This window comes from Drosophila obscura, unplaced genomic scaffold (assembly GCF_018151105.1).
Source record: "Drosophila obscura isolate BZ-5 IFL unplaced genomic scaffold, ASM1815110v1 contig_73, whole genome shotgun sequence".
NCBI classification, from domain to species: Eukaryota; Metazoa; Arthropoda; class Insecta; order Diptera; family Drosophilidae; genus Drosophila; species Drosophila obscura.
The window spans coordinates 978,992-1,003,548 of record NW_024542865.1 but is presented as its reverse complement, the minus strand read 5'-3'; the positions used below and the strand labels follow the sequence as shown (position 1 = coordinate 1,003,548).

The following is a 24,557-nucleotide window of genomic DNA, read 5'->3' as shown; positions in this document are numbered from 1 at the left end:
CAGCACCGACAAAACAAATTAAATCAAATATTTATTTTTCAGTATATTAAGAAACTTTTCAAAATGACCGCCAAACTCCTTTTATCGTACAAAAAAATTATTCGCTCTCAAATCGTGGTGTTTTTTTCAAAATTTGCTCTCTTTTTCGTGGTGTGAGCGGCATGTATCTTACGGGAATCCGAAAGCTACATTTGATTTGTATGGGAAAGATTTCAGCAACATGGGGAAATGAATTGGTACGGAATGATCAACAATCTGCATACCTTGGGAAAATGGATATAATGGACTTGAGATATTGTTTGTAATTTCAGGCTCCAATTAATGCAGAGACTACTCAGTCTCTGTTTTAAAGATATTATGAAATTTTGCAGCTCACGGGTTCCAATAATAGGTATCAGAACCGGGATAAATGTATATATAAAACACAAACATGTGCATTAATGGGCAAAAAAAAATGTCAATCTAGGATAAAATCATAAATAATGTTTCAGTGGAGCTTAAAACAAAACATTTAACACCAATTAAAATAAATAAGGTATATAAAAAATACATACGCATAGAAGAAACTTGGTTGACCAGCAACACTGACGTCACATTTAGTCAAAATTTACGTTTTATACTTTGGCCGCTTTTGTTTGAACCTTATTATATAAAAAGTCCAATGAAAAAGAGTTCTGGAAACTAGCCAATCCTAAACAAAATTTATTGAGGAACTGGATAAAATTATTGGTTTATGGCTGAGAGGGCCAACTAGCTAGTAATATTAAACGGAATATCAAAATTTACGAATTTCTTATCACAAAATATCATGTTATGGCAGCCCGCTGCAACTACGAATTGCACGAGTCTGGCAACGCCTCAAAACTAGGTCATATCGTTTTATGTTGATTTTGTTTAAACCTTAATATGTAAATAATCCAATGAAAAGGACTTCTGAAAACTTGCCAATCCTGAACAAAATTTGTGTATCTATCGGATAAAATTATTGGTTTATGGCCGAGAGGGCCAACTAGCTAGTAATATCAAACGGAATATCAAAATCGAGGAATATGATTCTCTACGGTATATTTACGGTATATTTTGAAAATGAGAAAGTATTTTTTGGTATATTCTAAGGGTCGGTATATTTTATAGAAAACACAAAGTTATTTTTCAGTGTGACCCGACCCCGTACAACGAGATGTTTTTATTTTCTATTTTGTAGCCGGCAAATGCAGATAGCACAAGTCTACAAATCCAGCATCCGGGACAGTTGTTTGTAGATCCATTCTACAATCGATTTTTTTATAAAATTTTTTTGTTATTTGGGAAAACGGTTTCTGAAGTGCAAATATACGGAACAACAACAATTACGAAAATTGTTTGTGCGCGTGTGTGTGTTAGAGAGAGAGAGAGGGGATTTAGCGAAAATAACTGAAACAGTTAAGAAGGCATAGGAGGGTGCATCGTAGTGTGTATAGGAGAGTTATCTTCATTATCTTAATAATTAATAATAAAAATTAAGAAAAAACGTCGCCGACGCCACCCAAAAGAAAGTGTCGCCGCTACCACTCCAATATACACAAACACAGACGCTTACACAGACGTACACGTTCGTAGCCGTCGAGAGGAAGAAGGAGCGCGGCAAAACAAGATTGTAAAGAGTGCGAGAGAGAAAACGAATGAAACGCCGACAGGCGACAAAGTGAAATTAACAATAAACGCATAATTTATTTAAAATAACAACCAATCAAACAATCAGTAGAAATAATTAAGAAAGCGCGTCTATCGGCCAGCATCAACAAAGCAACAACAAAATGGCAACATTAAATAAATTCACGAAAACCCTCTCCATTGATGAAAAGACAGAGATCAAAGAGAAATTCACAGAGGTAAGTGTAACGGTAAATCAATAAGAACTGTTCGACCGCTCTCTGCGTTTTGGGTTTTTGGGGGTGGCCCCTCTATCGGTGTGGGAGGTGGGGCAAGTTATTAACATTAAATGCCAATTGCATGACTCACACAAGCGCACACACACACACTCACACAAATGCGAAGGCTACAGCAGCGACAAACAAGAAGATGTGGAAGAAGTAGTAAAGGCAAAAGAAGCTGCCGTTAACCCGGTGCATGTGGGCGTCGTCGACGTCGTCGTCGCCGCCGGCGAACGCCAGCGCCATGGATACCCCGCCGCCGCAGCGGCTGCGACTTCAGAGCTGGCCTTGCAAAGCAACCCCCCATGAAGAGAAGAAGAGATGAGACGCATCAGACACACACACACACACACAGACTGACGCATACATAGATGGGAGGTAACGGTGCATGTGGTGGTGCTGTGTGTAAGTGGGAGTTGAGAGGAAGCAGCAGAGCAAACATCTCTCTCTCTCTTCTGATCTGAAATAAAATGTTGTCTCTCATATATATTTGGATTTACTGATAAAATATGCAAATTTTTGGTAAAACGTTGCATTTAAATTACTGTAAAATCGTCTTTGGGGAGTCGGCAGTTGCTGCAACTGCCAACAAACGCATGCGCATGCTCTGTCAACGCACAAGTTCAATGTCGCTGTCGCTGTCGACTGCGCTGCCTGTGCGCCCATCCCACATCCCATTCACTCATTCCACCCATCCATCCACTATGACGCTATGACTAACCGACAAGCAACGGTAGTGCCACAGACTGAACTATCTTTCACTTGAAGAGTATTTCAAGGGAATTTCGGTTGAATATTATTTGAATATGAGTATTATTCATTTATTTCCATAGTATGACAACACTAAGACGGCACGTAAAAGAGCGAGCTAGCTGGCTGCCAGAGGCGCTGTTGCTGTTGCTGCTGCTGCTGTCAATGATGGCTGTAAGAGGCAGGATGGTTATAGGGAGGGGGGCAGAGGAAGACAGCTCTGAAAACCAGTTTCTGCTTAAAATAAAAATCTCAAGCCCGCACACACACACACACACACTGCCAGACACACATGCAAAGCCACTTGGAGAGCGTGAAAAACTACGTCTCAGCTCTGAAAACGCCAGCGTCGCACAGTGGGTGATGATGGGGTGGGTCTCTGGGATCCCAAACTGGGGGTAGAAAGAAAAGCTACTAGAAAGCAAACCGTACAACAGGCCCAACAATTTTCCTTAATTTCTAATTCTTGTACTCTGAAAACTCTTTACTGTTCCAATTGTTTCGCTGCACTCTGTAAGTTTTCCAAAATCTCTCAAAAATATGAACCAATGCTCTGCATCCAATCGATTTGGCCCCACTGTGCGATCGCTTACGACTACCTTGGTTCAGGGGGCACACACCACACACCAGCACCAGTCAAGCTGGCAGCAGTTTCTGTTCAATTATTATGCACAAATTTAATAGTTTGCAATTGTTTCTGTTTTTGTTTCCCTCTGACCTCACTTCTCATTGCATGTGGCCAGTACTATTATTTTACTGCTTTTGCTTAGCTCGTGATTCTCGGCAGTTCCAAAAAATGAAAAGAAACGAAACGAAATGAAATGAAACGCCCACGCTGCACTTGCCCTGGAGGGCTGCGCTGGCAGCACAGTGCCTCTCATAAAAAACCGGGCAGTCCATTCGGTTGATGGTTTGATGGTTGATCGCTCGATTGCAAGAAGATTGCGCCAGCAAGTTGGCAGCTCCTTCTGCACGCGCGACCCGTTAATCAGAAGCACAAAGCGGGGGCATTGTATGCGTTATGGGGCCAACGAGTGTGCATGGCCAACGAAACGATTAATACTCAAGAATCGTAGAATGAAAACAGGATAAAGAGAAACACACACACAATGGGCGCACACCAGAGCATGGAGCATGGAGCAGGCAGGGGCGAGGTCAGTGTGGGGGCAGCAGTGCACTGATTGACACTTAAGAGCTCGGAATCTGTTTCTTTTTTTCTTTTTTTTTTGTTATTCTTGCTGCTTGCTGCTTGCTCTTCGCCGGCAAAGAGAAGCGGGGAGTAGCGCGCGCTTAACGATGACTAATGCAAAGAGAGGGAGTGGCGGCAGAGCGGGAGATAAATACAGTTCCGCATTCAATTGCTGTGTAACGGTTCTTGCCTCTTTTTGTTTGCCTTGCTTTGCTTGTTCTAAAAGCTCTGTATGTGTGATTGGATATCCTAAATGAAGGCTGTACGAGTAGTTATTCTAATCAGATCTGCATATGACATGTAGTATTATTTTGTATGAGTCTGAGACTCTCTCCTCTCTTCTTATACATACGTTCATATGTACATGTGTTTGTAGTCAGATCTGTTAATCCTGTACGATGAGCGCGTGTTTATTCACTCGACTCCAAAGAAAGCAGTGCATCGTTTATGGGCAGGATTTGCACATACATATGTATGTAAATAATGTGTGGGTGTGTGTGTCCACACAAAAACACACCCACCCACTCACAAAGCACTGCTTTTGTTGTCTCTGCCTCTGCCTCTGTCTCTGCGTTCGCGTTCGCGTCTTCGTCTTTTGGTTTTTCTGCGTGGGAGTGTCAGTGTTAATTGCTGCAAAGCCGCGCGCATGTTGAGTGGCAGTGTCAGTGCTCCAATGGGGGGGGGATGGGGATGGAGATATGCAATGTGTTTTTATGGGGTTTATCGCGGGGCTGAATAATGCTCTTTGTGGAGTGTGTTGCATGTTGCTGATAGTCTGCCCGCCTCCTGCCCGGCGGCACATAATTCATTTGGCTGCGCGTTTATTAGGTCTTTCGGTTGTCGCTGTTGTTTTTGTTTTTGTTGTTGTTTTCCTGATCTTACTGTTCCCATTCACACACACACACACACACGACTGCACTCTGTTGCTGCAGCTTGGCTTTTATCAACATTGCGGATGCCATGCCTCCTTACTCAAGTGCATTTTGAGTGCCCCCGAGGGGCAGGCAAGAGAAGGATAGCTGTGGTTTGGGCAGGGGGGGTGGGCAGGGGGAGGCTACTCAGGCACTTAAACATACTTTTCATTTCCATACAGTTGCTGTTGTTGTTGTTTTAGCTGTCCCCCTGTCCGTTTTCATTCACTTTGTATTTAATTTCTTTGTCATTTGGATGCACATGCCAAAGATTTTTGAATTCACTGTCACTCAAAAGTCGTCGTGCCACACCACACCACACCACACCACACTACACCACCACCGTTCCTCGTACAGTGGGTCGTGTTGTATGCAAACACATCGGACAAAGGCTCAACAACGACGATGATATCATTTCTTCAAGGAAAGAGAGTCACGTAAATGATACGTGATTGAAGATTCTTTCAATAAAATCCACAAAAAAAAACAACAACTAAAAATACAATTATGTACATGTTTGAATATTCCCTTTATTTATTGTGATAAATATTCAATCTATTGACTTTTAATCCGTTAAGATCGTAGAATTTACAGCCATGTTCCAGTGTGCACCTTGGGGTAACAACAGTGAAAGTGGCCCCCATAATGCGTTGCATGTGCGGCAGATCAGCTGCAGCTGCATCCTTTCTCTCTCTTTCTCCTCCTCTCTTCCATTCCTCTGCACATCCCTCTCAACTGACTGTCCTTATGCAAAAGTCGCTTGGTCTTTTTTGTCGAAGCTTTTTATTTTGGCTCTGCCTTTTGCCTTTTAATTTTTGGTTTTTCTGCTTTTGTTTTTAGTTTTTTTTCCCCCGATTTGCTGCTTTTGCGTGCAGAGTTGCTTGAACTCTGGCCAGCGTTACCTTTTTTGGGGGCACCATGGAGTAGAGTGGAGTGTGGAGTCTTTACGTTTGTGTTTGTTCCTCTGCACTTGTTTATTGTCATTTCGTTTTATCAATTTTTGCCACCTGACAGAGGATATATTTTATATTGACAAGCATTTCCGATCATTAACAGTGCACACACCATAACTACATAAAGATAAATTATATTAATTATTATATTTTTATTACTTGAGGTTCTTCTAATTTATTGGCTGTAAAAATTGCATAAATAAAGCTAAAGGGTATCCGCGAAAGCCGACACTCTGTATTATTCTCTTTTCGGGTTTCACTTGACGCAAGAAAGACCGACCGACAGACAGCCAGAGAGAGAGAGAGAGAGGCATACATTGGTGGGGAGGGGGTGGTGGCTAAAAGGGTTATATGGACAAACGGAGAGACATGGATGATTTAGTGGCTCATTTTCAATATTTACCCGAGTGTAACGACCGCCCCCCCCTAGCTCTCGCTGTCTCTTTACCTTCCCAAATCCCCCCTCCTACTCTCTCTGTGTTTGTTTGTTTGTTTTTTTTTTGTCATCGCACTCGTTGATTAACTGTAAATTTGTCATAATGAAGTGCAGAGCCGCAACAGTAGCAGCCAGCGCGACGTTGACGCCGACTTTCACAGCGTTTTGGTCGCGTGCGCCGCCTGCAACTGGAAGCAGCAGCATTGTGACGGGCGTCGGTGGCTGTGCTGGAATGCTTTGTTGGAATCCATTCAGGCATATCCAATGCAATTAACACCCACCCGCCTTTACCTGTGCCGGTGTGCCTTTGGCTCTTCTCCGCTGTGGTGGAACCAGCAGTTCATTAGTGAAACTAAACGATCTCTTAGCTCCACAATTGAACCCGTTTGTACGACTACTTGACACTGACACACCGACACCGACACCGACACCCACCGCCCCTTGATCACCTAGAGCTGCGCCCTCAATTAGCAGCACCCTCCCCCACTCCACTCCTGCCTCAAGCAGGGCTCACTCCCTGGTGGCTGCTTGCCCCACCCTATTTAGCAAGTGGGGGGGGGGCAGCTACATGAGTCACATTTTTTGTAATTTATATCCTTGTGACTAATGTGTATGCGTATAATGTATCACTAAACTCACTCGAAGGTATAATCAGTCGCAGTCCGGCACTCGGGACAGGCGCCACACCTTTGCCTGCACACAAACAAAGAAACGAAAAACAAAAACCACAACTTATAGAATATATTCCCAGTAGTACGTCCGTCTATGCTTTGTCCTCCAAATGAAAAATATTCTAGCTGCATGCATCCATGCCGCTCCTTTCCATAAATCTCCCCCACTCTCTCTCTGGCCACCAGCAACGGGGATGGCAAACTTTATAAGAAATTAAAAACACTTGCTCTAGATACTTCAGAACAATCTGTGCGTGAATGGTGGATAAGTCTTGTAATACTGCAGATACATTTGCCATTCTGGCAAACATCTAAACTTTTGAAGTACAGTGTAAGACCCCCCCACACAATTATAGTACATAACACTCCGTGTTGTCCGTGTTGTCCGTCCGGTCGATTGTTGGCGGATATGTGTCACTGCTGATTATACAATTGACTTAACGTTTTACATGCTTCCATGCTGCTCAGCTCATATGATGATGATGATGACGATGATTTGCGCTGTCTTGAGTTTCGCTGCGAATTTCTACATAAAAATTGATTACACTCAAAGCTAGCAGCAGCAGCAGAGCCAAGCAGACAAAATTTTGCTGTACGTGTTACAAATTTCAATTGACAACGCCAACAACGAATATACATACTCGTAAAATTAATAATACGAATACAACGAATACAGCGAATGCGAACAACGACCGGCAAACAACAGAAGCAGCAGCAGCGGCAGCAGCAGCGGCAGCGGCAGCAGAAAAAGAAACGAAGAGTAACGCCGCAGTGTGACACCGTTTGACTTGGCCAGGCGACAAATGTGTGGCAAACGAATTAAACAGAATATTCAGAATATTTACTCGGTGGGTATCGAGTAGCGTGGATAACTATTAATTAAAACGGAGGTGGGGAGTTGCCCTAGAAGAGTGTAGAATGCTTCAGGCACGTTATTCCCCTATTGTAGGGTGTGTAGGGTGTACCTTCAATGCGTTTCTCTATTGGGTGGTCTTTTGTTAGCGGAGAGCCAGAGTCAAGCGTCACATTCGTGCAACGGTAAAAAACTATCTGTCTATCTATGTGCACATGTACATTGTACATATGTATGTATATGTATGTTTGTATGCATCATGTAGCATACAATCATCATCATAATCATCATCAGCATAGTCGTGGGCTCATTATAAATTTTTGTTCAATTGATTTCCTTTGACTATATTTGAACAGCACTTGGCAGAGAGAGGATTGGGGCATCGGTAGTGGTGCATAATACATGCATATATATTATGTGTGTATGTATGTATATATCTATCTATCATTCAATGTTGATTAACATGTTTCGGGCTCATGTTTGTTGACTCACGTTCAATCAGTGGTGTGGGGTATGGGGGGTGGGGGTTGGGCCTAGTGGTTGATGTAATGCTGCCATTGTTGTCGAGGTCGCGACACACTGAAACACTGAGGAGGCAACGGACAGATACAGATACAGAGAGTGTAGTGTCTGAGGGAGAGGGATGTGGAGGGGCATTGCATATAGGATATGTAAACGAAGGGGGCAGAGGGGAGAGATAAAATGCTTCGTGCCAAGCATTTTGAATGGAATTTGCAACTCCGTTCCATGAGATACTCGTCGAAAAACCGGTTCGCGGTTCAACGAAAGCGAAAAAGTAGCACAAAAATAAACAAAGTATTTTCTTAGTTTTTTTTTGTGTTTTGTTTTTTTTATTTTGTATTTTGTATTTGTTTTATTACGTTTTCATGGGACCAGGTGACATTGCAATGTGGGTTGGCATCACCTCACCCCACCCAAACCGTTTTCGTACTTTGTCTTTGTCTTTGGCGGCGGCAGCGGCAGCGGCAACTCTTTCTCTAAAAAACATTTAACCCTAAAAGCTGAGCAAACAATCCAACAAACAAACAAAACCAAACAACCTTAAAGTCGGTTAGCATCTATCTTGTTCCGCTGTATCCCCCCAGCCCACGGCGTTGCTGCTAATGAACTTCATTTGCTGTAAATTGACTTTAAGTGACAATGACTAAGCCTCGTCGACACAAAAAAAAAAAAGCAAAGTGTGGATATGCAGATGGCCCAAAGCATTGTGATCGACGCTTGAAATACCTTCTAGCAGATTCTCATACCATTAATTTTGTCACTAAGGCTACAAATAAAAAGAAATAATATTAAACCAATTTTAAAACTATATACTACGATTTTATTTGGATTATTTCTTAGGCAGGCCAACGGACTGCCAATGCCTGTATACTTGTTCCCTATTCCTGGCTTGCTTTATGGTCAGAACCGAACTTCTGGTTAAAATAGGGTATTTACTCTCCTCTCCAACACACACACACACACACACACACACACACACACCAAAAAGTATCGCTCATTAACAAATATTTCGCGCGTTGTTTGCCATAATTAACATTATGCATAGTTCTCTCGTTCTTCGCATTCTCTGGTGGCCAGCTCTGGTGGCGACTCCTCTCGTGGCATAGCAACATCAAATTACGTGAAGCTGTAAGCCGTAAGGTGAAGGTTTAGCCAAAAAAAAAATCTATTAAGTGACACCAAAAAGTTGACTCGTAGAAAGTTTTTTTTGTTCTTTTGCCAACCATCGAATCGTTTTTGCAGTTCCAAGGGTCACATGTGTGCTGCGATTCGATTGCGTATAAAAACGGAAACCAATCAACGATTATGGTGTGTGGTGGTGTGGTGCCTTATCAATGAATGAATGGTAGTAATTGTGTCAGTTGTATAATGGTTCCACAAAGAGATCTTTCACTAAAAATAGGCATTACTGACATAGGCCCTGTTCCATCTTACTTCATTTGCTCTACAAATATCCAATGAGACCAAAATTACTCAAACAGAGATGATTCGGGACTATAGCAATTATTGAAGGATTAAAGAATAATATTATATCAAAAAACCACAACGAATTGATGCATTTTTAGCTTATCATTAATCGATTTACATTTATATGACGGTTCTTCACAGAAAATGGCATACTTTTCAATGTAAATAAAATGAAAAATGGGGGGATCCCCCCAATAATGTTACCCTAGGCCAATGGCCAAATGTAAATAGCAACCCTCGCAATACGAATATCAGCTGATTATTAAAAAAATAATTATTTTTTATTCTTGAATTAAATGGTAAACTGCCAGTCACGTGAGAACGTGGAGATATGCGAATGCGAATACTATTATGCATTTGTTGGGCTCAATGAAAGATCGATGTTGCCCCCGGGGGCAGCGTCCCTGTGCGTGACTCATTTTCATAATAAAGCTGCCACTGATAAATTGTAAATTGTAAATGGGGTCCATTATGATCGTACACAATGCCAGAATGTGCCCCATGGGAGAGATTCGAGCAGTAAGAGTAATACTCGTATGTTCAGCTGCTGTTCAGCGCTTCTGCTTGTAGGCAGGGGGTGAGCGGCAATCCAAGCAAGCGATTACGTGTAAATTACGGTGTATAGTAGTCGCTCATAAATGTGACACAAAACGAACAGAATGCAAGGGAGGGGGGAATCATTCTGTATCTGTAAATATTACTCGATTATGTTCACCTTCCTGGCTCCGCGCTCTGCGCTCCGCCCACCCGCCAGTTATGTGTTATCATGGCACGACTTTTCATTATCTTTTGTGGAATTTGATATACAATTTGTTGTACAAGTTATTACTTAAATGGCAATTGCCACATAATTCCCTCGGCTGATACAATGCCTATTAAAAAACCAATTACGTTTAAATATCATGTCTGCCCCGTCCAACCAATACATAAGCGGGGGGCTCTCTATTTCTGTGCCCTCTCTTCTACATACTTCATGCACTTCATATGTAACTCTTTCTTGGTGTCCGTTCTCTCTCTCTCTCTCTCTCTCTCTCTCTTTCTCTTACTATCTCATTCTCTCTGTGCCAAAAATTATCGATGCGTAAGCAATTCGCTAAAAAGGTTTTTAAACACTTGAGCAGGCGAATTGTGTCGTTGGTTGGGTTGGCAAGGGTTGCCCTGTGTTTCGGGTTAAACCCAAACTGACCAACTAAATCGTGACTCAATCGAAATTCATACATAAAAGCTTGCATAATGATTACACTTTTTGAAACTCTTCAAGATGAGTCACAAAATTAGAGAGAGAGAGAGATAGAGGGGAAACAGATGAATCCTTACAAAAACAAAATAAAAACTTAAGCTTTGAATATATCCAATTTTTGCATGCACCCTGGCGACCCTATTGCAGCGAGTCGCAACTCAAACTCAGGTGTAATCACATACACTCCCATCGATATTGACGTAATACATATGTACACATATACGTACGTATGTATGCTCGTACTCTTGCCTACAGATATTGACTGACGAATGGACTCGATTCCAGGCCAGGCCAGGGCAAGGTGTTCCGCGCTCACTCGTCGCTCGCCTTATCAGCCACCGAACAAAATACCAAAAATGTTTGCTCATACATACATACATATACATATATATATGTACTGCTTAGTATCTGATTAATTGGGTGAAACATCAAGCTGTAATGTGTAATTACCGCATGGAAATGCATTTGGAAGGAAACCCACAAAAACTGGCAAGTTTCAGTGTTTTTATTTTGTTGGGATCTTTTAGTTGGGATCGCTTTTAATAGCGTGACTAATCCGTGTATGTATAGGCAGGGTGCACTCTCTCTCATGATTCAGGATAGGCCGCGTCATTTTCCTATTGTATGGTATGGGCCCTCTCTCTCTCTTCCTCACTTTTTCTCTCTCTCTCTCTCTTGCTCGCTTGCTGTGTGTCTCTCTGCCTCTGGTTCCGATAAAGCTGTGCGTTGGGTTACTCTTCGATTTACGAAAAAAGTTCTGATAAAAGAAAAGGCATAAATAGTCCGTGGCACACCAGCGCTCCAGTTAGTACTTACTCAGCTCCAGCTTGTTCCGGGTGTATGCACGTACGTTACATTGCGTAGCGGTATTTAGCGAAGAAGGAAAATCCTTGACTCTCTCTCGTTCAACCCACTCGTCACTTGTGGAGTCACTCGTTCGATCTCTCTCGCTCGCTCGCTCGCTCTCTTACTCTCTCGCTGCAAGCCAAAAATAACGGTTAGCCCGACTGCCTGGCCTGGCAACTTTCCGTTCGTAGTTCTTGCCGGTACTCCATTCACAGCGATCGTTTCGTGTGCGCGCTTCTTTCACCTTACACTTTGACCCTTCCTTCGTGTTCGTGCTCGTGCCCGTCCGTGTGCGTGCGAGTGTGTGTGTGTGTGTGCAAATCAATTAACTTAATTTTTTGTTTCTGTTAATATTTTGTTGCCGTCGCTATTTGTTTATCTTTGGCTGAACCATTAAATTAAGCAAAGAAAACAGAAAATCAGGCCAAACAAATACAATAATTCCAAGTGCAAATCCATTGGAAAATCCACACAACAGCAATGGCCGATATTCAGACCACCGAGGAGTACAGGCTGCATTTGGAGGAGCTCTTGCCCGATGTAGGTTGAACAAATCATATCGTTCTCGAACGATTTCTTATGGGTTGGCTGTGCTATGTATGTGCTAGTATCTTTACGATTTTTATTACTCACGATTACCGCGACTCACGTAATCACAGATGTGTGCTAACGTTGCGTCTCACTCTCCTATCGGTTGTGCTGCTCAGCGCACTTTATGGCTTTTTAATCGATAACACAGACGGACGCACACCAAGATACGGTGAACACCCTTACAGTGAACACCTCCGATAAAGTGCACGCGCCTCAACTCTGCCCTCGACTCTGCCCCACTCCACTACCCTGCCCAAAATCAAAATCAAAAATCACTTCCGTTGGATGTCAGTCATAGAATTATGTATTCCATTCCTCCTTTTTGCCTATCAATATGTGTTGGTGGCCAAGGACAAGTGTGTGCGTGTGGGTTAGCCCTAAGGTTTTACCCCCCACCCACCAACAGCACCCCCCCCTGATATCATTACCATACCATACGTAATCGAGTGCTGTTTTCGATTTTATGTTCACCTTGTTTTTTTTTTTTGGTTTGTTGTTTTTGGCGCACACAAACATTTATCTTATCGGCAAACAGCAAAAGCGGAGCAATCAGCGAACCAACCCCACACCACACCACTGCACAGCACACCCCACCCGATCCTACAGAATTTGGCGAACCACCCAAAAGCCCCATAAATTCCACAGTCCACTAATATCACACCGAAAAGCATTTCACACCATACAAAAGACAAAAATTTAGGGTACTCCCTGCATAGCCACTACCCTGCCCAAACGTTTGGTTTTCCCCTGAATAGGGGATTAGGAATACATTGGGGTTGGGAATTTCTTTGGAGTATTCGCACAATCTGGCCACATTACCAATTGATTACAGGCATGTGTTCCAATTTTTGCCATAATTACTCAGCTTTCAAGCCATTAAATTGAATGACGTTCGATGGGCGGGCACCGGACTGAGAGGCGCTGCCGCATGACGCGCGACAAATTTAATGCTAGAAAAAAATTTAAAGAAGGAAAATTATGTATTACTGAGTTTCTTAGGGCAATAAATATTGGAATGAATAACGAAGGAAGATGTTAGCAAATGTTGAAGATGTAAGAAAAATGCGAAAGCGACAAATACATAAATTAATATTTTTTACTCCGACTAAGAAGTTGATGCTTGGATTAAAAGAAGAGTTATGTACTCGTCCATCGGTTGGGAAATTGATTCGATGAAAATCCAATTAAGAATTCAGTTTGCTATTTGAATTAAGTACAGCAAAATGAACAATGAAATATATCTCTCTTTAAATGATTGAGATAGAGAAATATACACACCAAGTACCCATTTATTTTAAAATATATAATGTACAGAAAGCTTTCTGTATCCGAATAGTCGTGCAAAGAATTTTCTCAGTCATCGGTCATCCCGAAGTACATCCCCATAAAAGGGGATACACAACACAACACAACAGTCCGTTGAGCACTCAATGGACTCAATGGACTCAGTGTTTCTCAAGTGATTTTCCCCATTCCATTTCATTCATTGGATAATTTACACACAAATTTTTGTTTTGGCTTTCACTTATGGGAAATCCGCGTTGCCCCTTGCCTGCCTGCCTGGCTGCAGATGCTGCTGCCTCTTGGCTGGCCATGATTACGCTCTTGGATGCAAAGCAGACACTTCAATTACTGGCATCCAACTCCAACTCCAACTCCACCCACCATCCTCCTCTCAGCTATCTCCCACACATCTCTGCACTATATAATTTCGAATGAACAATTTCCAATGATATGTCAGTCAGTCAGTCAGGTGAAAGAGACACACTACTTCCCCCCTTCTAGCAGGAAGACAGATGGACGGGGAGATCTAAAGAAATAAAAGTGGAAATTAAATTCGATAAGGCAGAGCGAGCGAGCGAGCGCACACAGAGACGACTGATAGATAAGAATGTGGATGGGGGGTAGGGGTAGGTGCAATATGTGTGTGTGTGTGGGAGAGATAGAAAAAAACAAATTTTGCATACCTGTGCTGCATGGGCGAAAATTCCAAAGATAAACCAGCAGGCGCCCCAATGGGAATGGAAATGGGAATGTAAATGGGAATGGGCATAGCAATGGGAGCGGGGCAGCTGCTTAGCATTTCGATTCGATTTGATTGATGAGTCAGAGAAGTGGTCAGAGAGGAGGAGGGGGAGGTGGATGTGGTCGATCAGAGTCGTTCGATCCACTGACCCAAGCAATCATCAAGTGCCGCGTATTACTCATCGCAATGGATTACTCATAGATTGTTTTTCATCTTTTCTTTTTTGTTTTGTTTTTTTTTGTAGCTGGATGCGAACAAGGACGGCTTCATCGATCTGCACGAGCTGAAGGATGCCCTCAATCAGGTGGGATTCAAGCTGGCCGGCTATCAGGTGCGCGAGATGATCGATGAGTTCAAGAGCAAACAGAGGACGGCGCATCAGGGCAAGCTGAATCTGGAGGAATTCGAGACGCTGTGCCTGGACCTGAAGAGCAAGGATGTGGCCAGCACGTTCAAGACGGTGGTGTCCAAGAAGGAGAACCTGGAGACGCTCGGCGGCATGTCGAGCAGCTCGTCCGAGGGCACAACGCACTCGGTGCGACTGGAGGAGCAGCTGGCCTTCTCCGACTGGATCAACTCGAATCTGGGGCACGACAAGGACCTGCAGCATCTGCTGCCCATCGATAGCGAGGGCAAGCGGCTGTATCTGAGCATCAAGGATGGCATCTTGCTGTGCAAGATCATCAACCACTCCTGCCCCGACACCATCGACGAGCGCGCCATCAACAAGAAGAACCTGACCGTCTACCGCGAGTTTGAGAACCTGACGCTGGCCCTCGTCTCCTCGCAGGCCATCGGCTGCAACATCGTCAACATCGATGCCCACGATCTGGCCAAGGGCAAGCCCCATCTGGTGCTGGGTCTGCTCTGGCAGATCATCCGCATCGGCCTCTTCAGCCACATCACCCTGGACAGCTGTCCCGGCCTCGCCGGCCTCCTCTTCGACAACGAGCGTCTCGAGGACCTCATGAAGATGTCGCCCGAGGCCATTCTCCTGCGCTGGGTCAACCACCATCTGGAGCGTGCCGGCATCTCGCGCCGCTGCACCAACTTCCAGTCGGACATTGTCGACTCGGAGATCTACTCGCATCTGCTCAAGCAGATCGCCGGCAACGATGCCGACGTCAATCTGGATGCGCTGCGCGAGGCCGATCTGCAGCAGCGGGCCGAGATCATGCTCCAGCAGGCGGGCAAGCTCCACTGCCGCAGCTTCCTCACGCCCCAGGATGTCGTCAACGGTGTCTACAAGCTGAATCTGGCCTTTGTCGCCAATCTGTTCAACAACCATCCCGGCCTGGACAAGCCCGAGCAGATCGAGGGACTCGAATCCATCGAGGAGACGCGCGAGGAGAAGAGTAAGTACAGCACAGTCGAGAGTGGGGCATAAGGAAAGTGTTTGATTTAATGTCTTCCCATTGGATTGGATTGGATTAGCTTACCGCAACTGGATGAACTCGATGGGCGTGTCGCCGCATGTGAACTGGCTGTACTCGGATCTGGCCGATGGCCTGGTCATCTTCCAGCTGTTTGACGTCATTAAGCCGGGCATCGTCAACTGGAGCCGCGTCCACAAGCGCTTCACGCCGCTGCGCAAGTTCATGGAGAAGCTGGAGAACTGCAACTATGCCGTCGATCTGGGCAAGCAGCTGAAATTCTCGCTGGTCGGCATTGCTGGCCAGGACTTGAACGATGGCAATGCCACACTGACACTGGGTAAGTGTCAAGCAAACAAATACCCAGCCAAATTGATATATATATTAATCGCATTTTTGTGTGTACACTTTAGCCCTCATCTGGCAGCTGATGCGCGCCTACACGCTGTCCATTTTGTCGCGACTGGCCAACACCGGCAATCCGATCATCGAGAAGGAGATCGTACAGTGGGTGAACAATCGCCTGGCGGAGGCCGGCAAGCAGTCGCAGCTGCGCAACTTCAACGATCATGCCATTGCCGATGGTAAGATTGTGATCGATCTGATCGATGCGATCAAGGAGGGCAGCATCAACTACGAATTGGTTCGCACCAGCGGCACGCAGGAGGTGAGTGTGGCTCAATATGCCAAGATGCCAAGATGCCAACCGAATGGCCATTCAACTTACTATTATTATTGCTTGCAGGATAATCTGGCCAATGCCAAGTATGCCATCTCCATGGCCCGCAAGATCGGTGCCCGCGTGTACGCCCTGCCCGAGGACATCACCGAAGTGAAGCCGAAAATGGTAATGACCGTCTTCGCCTGCATGATGGCCCTCGACTATGTGCCCAACATGGACAGCGTTGACCAGAACAACCACAACAACAGCACCCCAGTGGTTGCCACCAACAACAGCAATTAGCAAGCAGCAGGCAGCAAACAGCAACAGCAAACAGCAACAGCAAACAGCAACAGCAAACAGCAACTCAATTATAAAATATATAAAACAAAATGAAGGAATTATATGGATAAGCACGAGATTGAGAACTATAATGAAGGGAAGACTAAAACAGAGCGTTTTTCGTATTTGCTAATTTACTCTAAAAAAAAAAGCTCTAAAAATTGTAAACAATTTGACCCCGCGTCCCCTCCCCCTCCAGCTCCAGCTCCCCGCCACAAAACTGTTCTTCTAACGTTAATTTTTATTTAAATAATTTTTTTTTTGTTTATTTGCTCATTTTGATCATTTTTTTATTATATGTATATTTATATATATACGAGAGGGGTCCCACCGACCCCCATTGTAATTAAGCGAAACCATTTTGAGAGAATGCCGCGCATCTTTTTTGGGTGCCTGGCAGCGGCGGCGGCGGCGAGTTGATGTTTTTTTTATATTAGATTTTGTTTAACAATCGTTTAAGTTATTCAACCATATACATAGCAAACAGCAATAGCATTGGCAACGGCAACTGCAACCCCACGGTAACCTTATTTTATAAATAAAGGTATTGCGTTTTCTGCTATAAGTTAAAGAAAAGAAAACAAAACAAAAACAAAAACACGAGGCAAAGATTTACGTGCAAGATTAAGAAGGAATTAAAAAATTGTAATATTAACAAACGAAATGGAGAGAAAACAATTAACTTTGTAATATATATACAAATATATTTATATAAACGATTACGATATGCGCCTATATACATACATACATACATACATAATATATATATATATTATACATATATACAAAGCTATATATTTTTGCATAAACGGGAACGACCGTTGATGGATGGTTAGAAAATCAAAAAAAAAAACGTACCGAAACGAAACAAAACAAAAGGAATTCAAATCGGAGAGGGAATGACGGGAGCAGGAATAATTAACTTTATATTTAGCTTTTTTTTGCAAATAATTGTAAGCCGCTTTTGTTTATGTTGTTTTTTCTACATTTGTTTAACACTATTTCTATATTAATTAAATACTTGGTTAACTTTGCGTTTAAGTGCGTTAGAGCGAGATGGCAGCAGACAAATGGCAGCAGGCAGCAGGCAAGCGCTTCCATGACATAGAAAGAGCAAGCTATACACGGCGAAAAAGAAAACAAAAGAAAAAGAGAGAAGGCAGATACAAAAAAAGGAAGCCAACGAAAAATTCTTAGTGTAATGAGGCGACAAAACAAAAGGGAAAAGAAAAGAAATGAACGCAGAAACAGATATAGTAATAACCTATGCATAATAAAAGTAAAAACAATAAAGTAAATATATATAAAAAAGGGATTATTTTTTTCTTATTTTAATCGGTACATTGTGGGATTTGATTTGAATATCGATCAAAGTTGATCCACTAAAATACTCCTCAGATAAACAAGAACCTCAAATCATATTTCACCAGTATATTCGATCTGTGAATATTTGTAAATGATTTTATAACAAATTTTTAGAGAAACTTCAATCGATTATTCTCCTAACTTTAAGGGAACCAACAAAATGTAAGCTTAATAGTATCAAAGACCATACACTATCACGATGTTCTATTAAGGACCCAAAAGCGGTTCGCGGCAAAGGACTCTTAGGTCAGACCCAAAAGAGAATTAACACGAGGGGCCAAAGAAAACTGAAATGGAATTTATTCCATTTAATTAGTTGTGTATTTAATTGTTTAGTCTTTGGTACTACTCATGTGTACATCTGAGATCATTGTACCAGTCTCTGCGTCTGACTCATGTATGTATTTGTGGGCGCACTTTCATGCCCTAAACATTTTCCACGAACAGAGTGGGTCTAGGAGTCTTCGTTGGATGGTTTACTGATTCAAGATATGAAAAAATGGAAATATTTATGGGGCTATGCGATCAGGTTCCGTCGCAAAAGCAAACCGATAAGAAAACTCCAGCCCATAATCGACTGGCAATCCACTGAGGTTTCGCATTCTAGGTACATGCTCGTAGTATTTCGGACCCTCGATGCTCTACTAGTATTATCGGAAAGCTTATCTGATTCTTATCAGTTCTCACGTGGCCGCTGACATTGGAGGGCAACCAACAATCAGAGACAGGCAGCTGGACAGGTGTCCAGCGGATAACTTGATGGGAGTGGGAGTGGGATGGGATATACCAAAATATATATTTAATATTCGATAAATGCATAAAATATAAACGACATCTTTCCCGGTTTCAGTGGAGGCCACGCATTTTGTTGAGCAGCGTAATGGTAGCTGCCACCAAGGGTCGGGAGCCCGTCACCAGCACATCGACTTCACGCTTCATGCCGTACTGCTGCTGTCCGTATTTGCTTTGCACCTGGTCAAAGAACGCATTGACGGAGACGGTAATATGCGACGAGTCCTTCTTGCCGGTCTCCTCGCACAGGCCGCGCCAGGTGCGGGCATTGCGCTTGGCTCGCTGCAGCTCCTCCATGCCGCGCCACTCCTCCTCGGGCAATATTTCGCCCTCAAAGAAATTGGGACAGGGCACAAAGAATGCCTCGTCAAAGTTCACATTGAAGCGGAGAATGGTGAGCAGGTCTTTGGCATTGAAGTCGCTGGTCTTGTTGTACAGCAGGATCTTGGTGGCGCGGTGGGCGCGGGTGAGGGTGTAGAACCACTCGCGGCAGACCATCATCGATTCGATCGAATCGGCACTGTCCAAGTAGACATTGTACATGTCATGCTTGATGATATCGAAGTGTCCCACCGACTCAAAGGTCTCAAGGCCGCGCATGGCCGCCTCGGTTAGCTGCGTCGTCTTGGGCTCCAGTCCCACCGCAAACTCGGGCTTGTGGCGTCTGAGGTAGTCGTAGGCCAGCTGGGTGCCCAGCGAGGCGTTCAACTTTACGGACTGGTTGGCCTTGGTGAGGAAACGCTTGTGGCTGGGATTGCCTTCGGTCAGCGCGTTGAATGTTGGCACAGAGTGCAGCTTGGCGCCCATCTGTTTGGCCTTCTGGGCGAGGACCTCGCGGCACTCCGGTTGGCTGACATTTGTGAAGATGGTGGCCGAGGGCTTCATGATTTCGCCCTTGGCCCAGGCAATGTCGCGCATGGACTCGCTCAGATTGGAGCCCTGCTCCCAGCCCAGAGTGCTGATGCCGATGGTCTTGGCATGCAGCGTGACGTTGGTGCAATCGCTGGCGCCGCCCAGGCCCACCTCCACAATGGCAACATCCACATTGGCCTCGCGGAACGCCAGACAGGCCATGGCCGTCAGGATTTGGCTGTGAGCCGGCGTGGGATCCATTTCAGCTAGCTTCGGATAGAACTTGCCGGTTAGCTCCGTGAACTGCACCTCAGTCAGTGGCTCGCCATTGATGCGGATCCGCTCGCGCGAATAAAAGAGGTGCGGGGCGCACAGTAGGCCGGTCTTGATGCCATGCGCCATCAGGATGTTGTGCACAATGACACAGGTGGTGCCCTTGCCCTTGGACCCGGCTACCTGAATGACTGGAATGCTCTCCAACTGCTCCTTGGATACACCCACCTTGCTCAGCAGCGCCAGGGTGTGCTCTATGACCGGATCCACCTGAAACTTGCTCACCTTGGATCGCATGCGACCGGTCACCGGCTCGAAGGCCTGATAAATGTTCAGCTGGCGTACGGCCTCCAGGTAGGCCAAACGCTCGGGCGACTTCTCGTCCAGTTCTTCGGCCTCGGCGACGGCGGCCGACTGATTGGGTCCCACTGCCTTGAACTCGGACTCCATTTTGTTGATCTCCTGTTTCTTTTTCATTTGCAGATCACGACCCGCCTGCTGCTTGGCACTCAAGTCCTTGAGGAGCTGCGCCTGATTCTTCTGTGAGCCGTGCATGCGATTCATCCAGGATTTGCGCTGTTCCTCGGCTGAGGAGCCGAGCCCCGCATCGCCCACCGCATTGCCCTTGCTTGGCATCGACTGCTGCCAGTTGGATTGTCCGTCAGTCGGCTTCTTGTTCTGGCCAACGACTACTGGGGGATTCGGATTGGCCGGCTTCACAACGCCCTGGGCTGCCAGCTTTGCCTTCAGCTGCATTTCGGCTGAATATTTGGTCCACTTGGCCCGCTGGTCGGAAAAGCTGGGCGCTGTAGCGGCTGCAGGCAACAAGGAATATTAATTGGCTTGGCCAAAAAGGAGGGAGCGAGGAGCGAGCAGCAATACCTGTCTTTTTCACACCCGATGATGGGTAATGTGTATTTTCTGTGTGTTTCTGCTTTTTCAAAGACTCCGGCTCTGGTTCCTCATTGGGCTTTAAGCCCTTTTTAAAGAATTTATTGCTGCCAGTGCGAGTAGTGCCCTTCCAGACAGTCAGACCCGGGCGACGAGCCCCCGACATTATCATCGAAAGCATCGTTTCTATTTTGTTAGATACCTTTCCAGCTGCGGTCTGATTAAGGTTTTTGTATTGTAGCTCGGAAAATCTCAAAATAATTTAAGCCTTTCACTTGGAAGAATGTTTAGTAACTGATGTATGTCGGAGCCACAAGTCAGGCAATGTAATAGCTTGACAGATAAAGACAGGCCAGAGTGGGGTGGGGTAAAATATGGATAAAATGTATGGAAATAGTTCGACGATAGTGTGATTTTCTTTGCACTTGCTGAATGCAAATGCGAGAATTAATGACAGTAAATCTCGTTGAAATATTGTCTCACGTTCTCTTTGTAGACCATCCCAATATCGATTTTGGCAACAATATCGGACTACCGCCGAAGGGTATGCTGCAGTATCTGCAAAGCTCACCGTGGACCAGCCTAGTGTTATGCTAGTATCTGTTCAGTAGATTCGTACTTCCGTTAGACGTGGGGGCATCGCCGCCTGGACTGGCGGATAGAGGGAAAGGTTTCAAACTGATACGCGGATATACTGATACGCACTATCTGCAGCGCAGCTCTTCGCTTTAAATATTTCGAGTCCATCAATAAGTGGAAATATAAATTAGCATTCTATGTGCCCAATAAGATTAATTTGGTACGATTTCCCTTATCAATGCCCAGTGCAATGGGTATGGGTAGAAACCCATATAAAAAGACCGGCAGCTGAGGCAGTCGGCATAGTTTGTTTAACGCATCGAAACCGACAATGAAGTTCACCCTCTTTTTCCTGGCCCTGTGCCTACTCGGCGTAAGTCATATTATGGGACAAAAGTAATTAAAATTAAAATAATTAATTAATTGTGGAATCCAAACTGTGTGCAGGTCAATGCCTTCGTGCAGCCCATCTCCAATGATATTATGTCACCGGAGCTGTACGATGTGACCGAAGACGGTTTGGTCGATTTCGAGCCCTTTGGCGCCCTGGGTGTCCTTCGCAAGACTCTGCGCACTGTGAAGGGCATCAACTGCATCCTCAAGTGGGTGGTAGGCATCAAGGACAGCGCCACGCAGTTCAGCAGCGACGTTGTCCTCTGCGGCACCACGGCCAGCAAGGATGTGACCGACCTTTTGCATGCCAACATCGAGATTATCAAGACCGCCAACAATATCATCAACTTCAAGTCAACTATCTGTGCCTCGGCCGAGGACGCTGACCAGAAGATTACACACAGCTGCACCGTGAAGACTCTCCACGAAGTGTGGGTGCTCAGGAAACAGGTGGCGCACGTCGTCGTTTTGGCCAAAAGGCTGCCACACACTGCTCCCAATGCTGGCTCCTGCATCGTCGATGCGGTCAACACCCTGACCAACTACTACACAGAGTTCCCCCAGAACATTGCCGACTGTTCCAAGCTGACCACTTAGACAGACTTAGTCATCCATTGTCTATCCATCGAGTGTACGTACTACGTCGTACACCATTCTTGAAGCAATACAAATAAAATCTGTGCTGACCACAAAGCCATATTGTATATCACTATATAGCAGGGACCGGCAGCGTCATATGCACGGACAGCGCAGCGTAAAAACTTCGGGTAGCTCGGCTCGGCTGCCCGCAGCAGCAGAGCAGCAAGAAACATGTGAGTGTCTGCGTGCCGAGCACTGCTGTATAGGTATAGGTACAGGTACATTTACTTGTACATTGTGTGCCCATATTGTGGGTGCTAAATAATTATTTAAACAACATTTTATTCACAATTTACCAAGCAAAAATTGTGCATTTTATTTTTTCAGTGTTTCTTTGTGCAAGTATTTTACATACATTACAATATACATAAATATGTATGTGTATATGTATATGTACCAGTATTATAATCAACGACAGAAGCTCACCATTGTTTTCATTGTCTTTGCTATCTGGTCGGCAGGCATCAAATATTTTTTGCTGCGATTTGGTGCTTAACTCAAAATTATTTCTTATCTGTCCGATTGTCCATCTGGCACTCAAGTCCACAAAGAGCTTTAGTTGAAGTGCATTTTTCATTAGATAATTTATAAGGCTCGCAAGGCACACTTAATATGTTCGAGTATATATTAAATATTTTTATTATAAATATATGAAGAGCACGTTGCATCAGATGTCTGGCAAACAGAGAGTACAGAAATTGTCTCAGTTGGCTAATGGAAATATGCATTCTTCTCTACTTCGTAGTCCTAGCTGTAATAGCTATAATATCAGGCAGCGAAGTGAATTTCATGCGCGCAGAAGAGCACAAAAGAATCCTCTTTCCTGCACAGCCCACTAAGGGTTCAAGGAACTTAAAATTTGATCTTTGTATATTTTTGTGAGGTTTTATTTAAAGTGTTCACATGGAATCAATGCAGTCATTGATGTTGGGCATGTAGTCGTTGCAGGCATCCTTCACGGTGTTGGTGGCGCCCACGAAGCAGGAGTTGGTGTCGGCGGGCAGCTTGGAGATCAGCTTGAGGGTGACGTTGATCTTCCTGACCAGCGACATGCTGGCCTTGAACAGCCTGAAGCAACACTTGCGGGAGGTGGTGCCGGTGCCGGTGGTGGTGGTGTCTTCGGTGGCGCACAGCTGAGAGTGCAGGTGAATGATGCTGTTGCAGATTTCGATCATGGCCTTGACGTTTTTCACAATCTTGGCCACATCCTTGGGCACGGCCACGCCGCAGCTATCGATGGCATCGACGTAGGTGGTGCAGGCAGTCAGCATGGCCAAAGTCTCCTTGAGGATGCAGTTGGTGCCGCGAATGCCCTTCAAGGCTTTACGCAGAATGGCACGGCAGGAACGGATGAAGCCCAGCTCGGCCACACCCATGTAGTCGGCATCGAGATCGCCATCAAGATCGGCCAGCAGCTGTTCAATCTCGAAATAAAAGTCCAAGCTCTCGCTCGAGCCGACAGCATTGGCCTGCAAAGGGATTCAAGGGCGCTTTAGTTTAGCCCCAGTTTGGATTGCATTTGGAGGTGGAAACTTACGGGAGTGGTCAGCAGGCAGCTGGCCGAGACCAGCACCAAGAGGCAGAGTGTGATGGCTTTCATATTGCTCGACGATTCACAGACGAGTGTTGGCTGCCCGGACCGGGGGGTTTGTTTATATAGACCGCTGAGTAGGGCAGTACTCTCCCATATCAGGGCTATCACCTGCTACGGGTACGGGTACGGGTACGGGTGGAGTGTCCACGGGTGAAGTGTCGATCTATCTATGCCCATTTGTACAGATATTTTCGTAAGTTAATATGCCATTGATATGTACAGTGCTCGCAGTTAGCTGGCTCCCCGAAGACGTTTAATTAAGCCACCCAAAGTCCGAAACTAATTTCGCATTATTTATGCAGCATGGAGACACAAGACACAAAAGAAAGACAAAAACAGAAGTCCCTTGGCGGTGTTGGTGGGGTCTAATCTCCTCTTCAGATAGTGCCAAACACACATTCCTATTATAGTTCGATCTTTTCCACCTCTAGATCG

At 44.9% G+C, this 24,557-nt stretch overlaps 4 protein-coding genes across 5 annotated transcripts; 2 read left to right on the top strand and 2 right to left on the bottom strand.

Annotated features, from left to right (window-relative positions):
- Positions 1-1,184: 1,184 nt before the first annotated feature.
- On the top strand, positions 1,185-17,585 carry LOC111065054 (plastin-1). Of its 2 annotated transcripts, none has more exons than XM_022353015.2 (5): positions 1,185-1,871; positions 14,613-15,723; positions 15,803-16,081; positions 16,155-16,408; positions 16,487-17,585. In XM_022353015.2, the coding sequence occupies exons 1-5, from the start codon at positions 1,797-1,799 to the stop codon at positions 16,703-16,705; spliced, it is 1,938 nt and encodes a 645-aa protein (XP_022208707.1). In that variant the 5' UTR covers positions 1,185-1,796; the 3' UTR covers positions 16,706-17,585. The 2 variants fall into 2 exon arrangements, with proteins under 2 accessions (XP_022208707.1, XP_022208708.1); XM_022353016.2 differs by lacking the exon at positions 1,185-1,871 and adding an exon at positions 11,715-12,291.
- A 1,302-nt stretch (positions 17,586-18,887) lies between these two features.
- Positions 18,888-21,229, bottom strand: LOC111065053 (folylpolyglutamate synthase, mitochondrial). The gene is made up of 2 exons (XM_022353014.2): positions 20,909-21,229; positions 18,888-20,841 (listed from the first exon to the last, which is right to left on the bottom strand). The coding sequence occupies exons 1-2, from the start codon at positions 21,096-21,098 to the stop codon at positions 18,956-18,958; spliced, it is 2,076 nt and encodes a 691-aa protein (XP_022208706.2). The 5' UTR covers positions 21,099-21,229; the 3' UTR covers positions 18,888-18,955.
- A 547-nt stretch (positions 21,230-21,776) lies between these two features.
- LOC111065076 lies at positions 21,777-22,582 on the top strand. The gene is made up of 2 exons (XM_022353043.2): positions 21,777-21,869; positions 21,944-22,582. The coding sequence occupies exons 1-2, from the start codon at positions 21,828-21,830 to the stop codon at positions 22,484-22,486; spliced, it is 585 nt and encodes a 194-aa protein (XP_022208735.2). The 5' UTR covers positions 21,777-21,827; the 3' UTR covers positions 22,487-22,582.
- Positions 22,583-23,399: 817 nt separating this feature from the next.
- LOC111065059 lies at positions 23,400-24,176 on the bottom strand. The gene is made up of 2 exons (XM_022353024.2): positions 24,066-24,176; positions 23,400-23,997 (listed from the first exon to the last, which is right to left on the bottom strand). The coding sequence occupies exons 1-2, from the start codon at positions 24,126-24,128 to the stop codon at positions 23,428-23,430; spliced, it is 633 nt and encodes a 210-aa protein (XP_022208716.2). The 5' UTR covers positions 24,129-24,176; the 3' UTR covers positions 23,400-23,427.
- Between the last annotated feature and the right edge of the window lie 381 nt (positions 24,177-24,557).

Excerpts from the sequence above, each read along its gene's own strand:
- LOC111065054 (XM_022353015.2), top strand. The coding sequence starts at position 1,797 with ATGGCAACATTAAATAAATTCACGAAAACCCTCTCCATTGATGAAAAG. Across the intron at positions 15,724-15,802 it reads GGAGACGCGCGAGGAGAAGA|CTTACCGCAACTGGATGAAC; the intron begins GTAAGTACAGCA and ends GGATTGGATTAG. Across the intron at positions 16,082-16,154 it reads CAATGCCACACTGACACTGG|CCCTCATCTGGCAGCTGATG; the intron begins GTAAGTGTCAAG and ends TGTACACTTTAG.
- LOC111065053 (XM_022353014.2), bottom strand. The coding sequence starts at position 21,098 with ATGCTTTCGATGATAATGTCGGGGGCTCGTCGCCCGGGTCTGACTGTC. Across the intron at positions 20,842-20,908 it reads ATCGGGTGTGAAAAAGACAG|CCGCTACAGCGCCCAGCTTT; the intron begins GTATTGCTGCTC and ends TGTTGCCTGCAG.
- LOC111065076 (XM_022353043.2), top strand. The coding sequence starts at position 21,828 with ATGAAGTTCACCCTCTTTTTCCTGGCCCTGTGCCTACTCGGC. Across the intron at positions 21,870-21,943 it reads TGGCCCTGTGCCTACTCGGC|GTCAATGCCTTCGTGCAGCC; the intron begins GTAAGTCATATT and ends AACTGTGTGCAG.
- LOC111065059 (XM_022353024.2), bottom strand. The coding sequence starts at position 24,128 with ATGAAAGCCATCACACTCTGCCTCTTGGTGCTGGTCTCGGCCAGCTGC. Across the intron at positions 23,998-24,065 it reads GCTGCCTGCTGACCACTCCC|GCCAATGCTGTCGGCTCGAG; the intron begins GTAAGTTTCCAC and ends ATCCCTTTGCAG.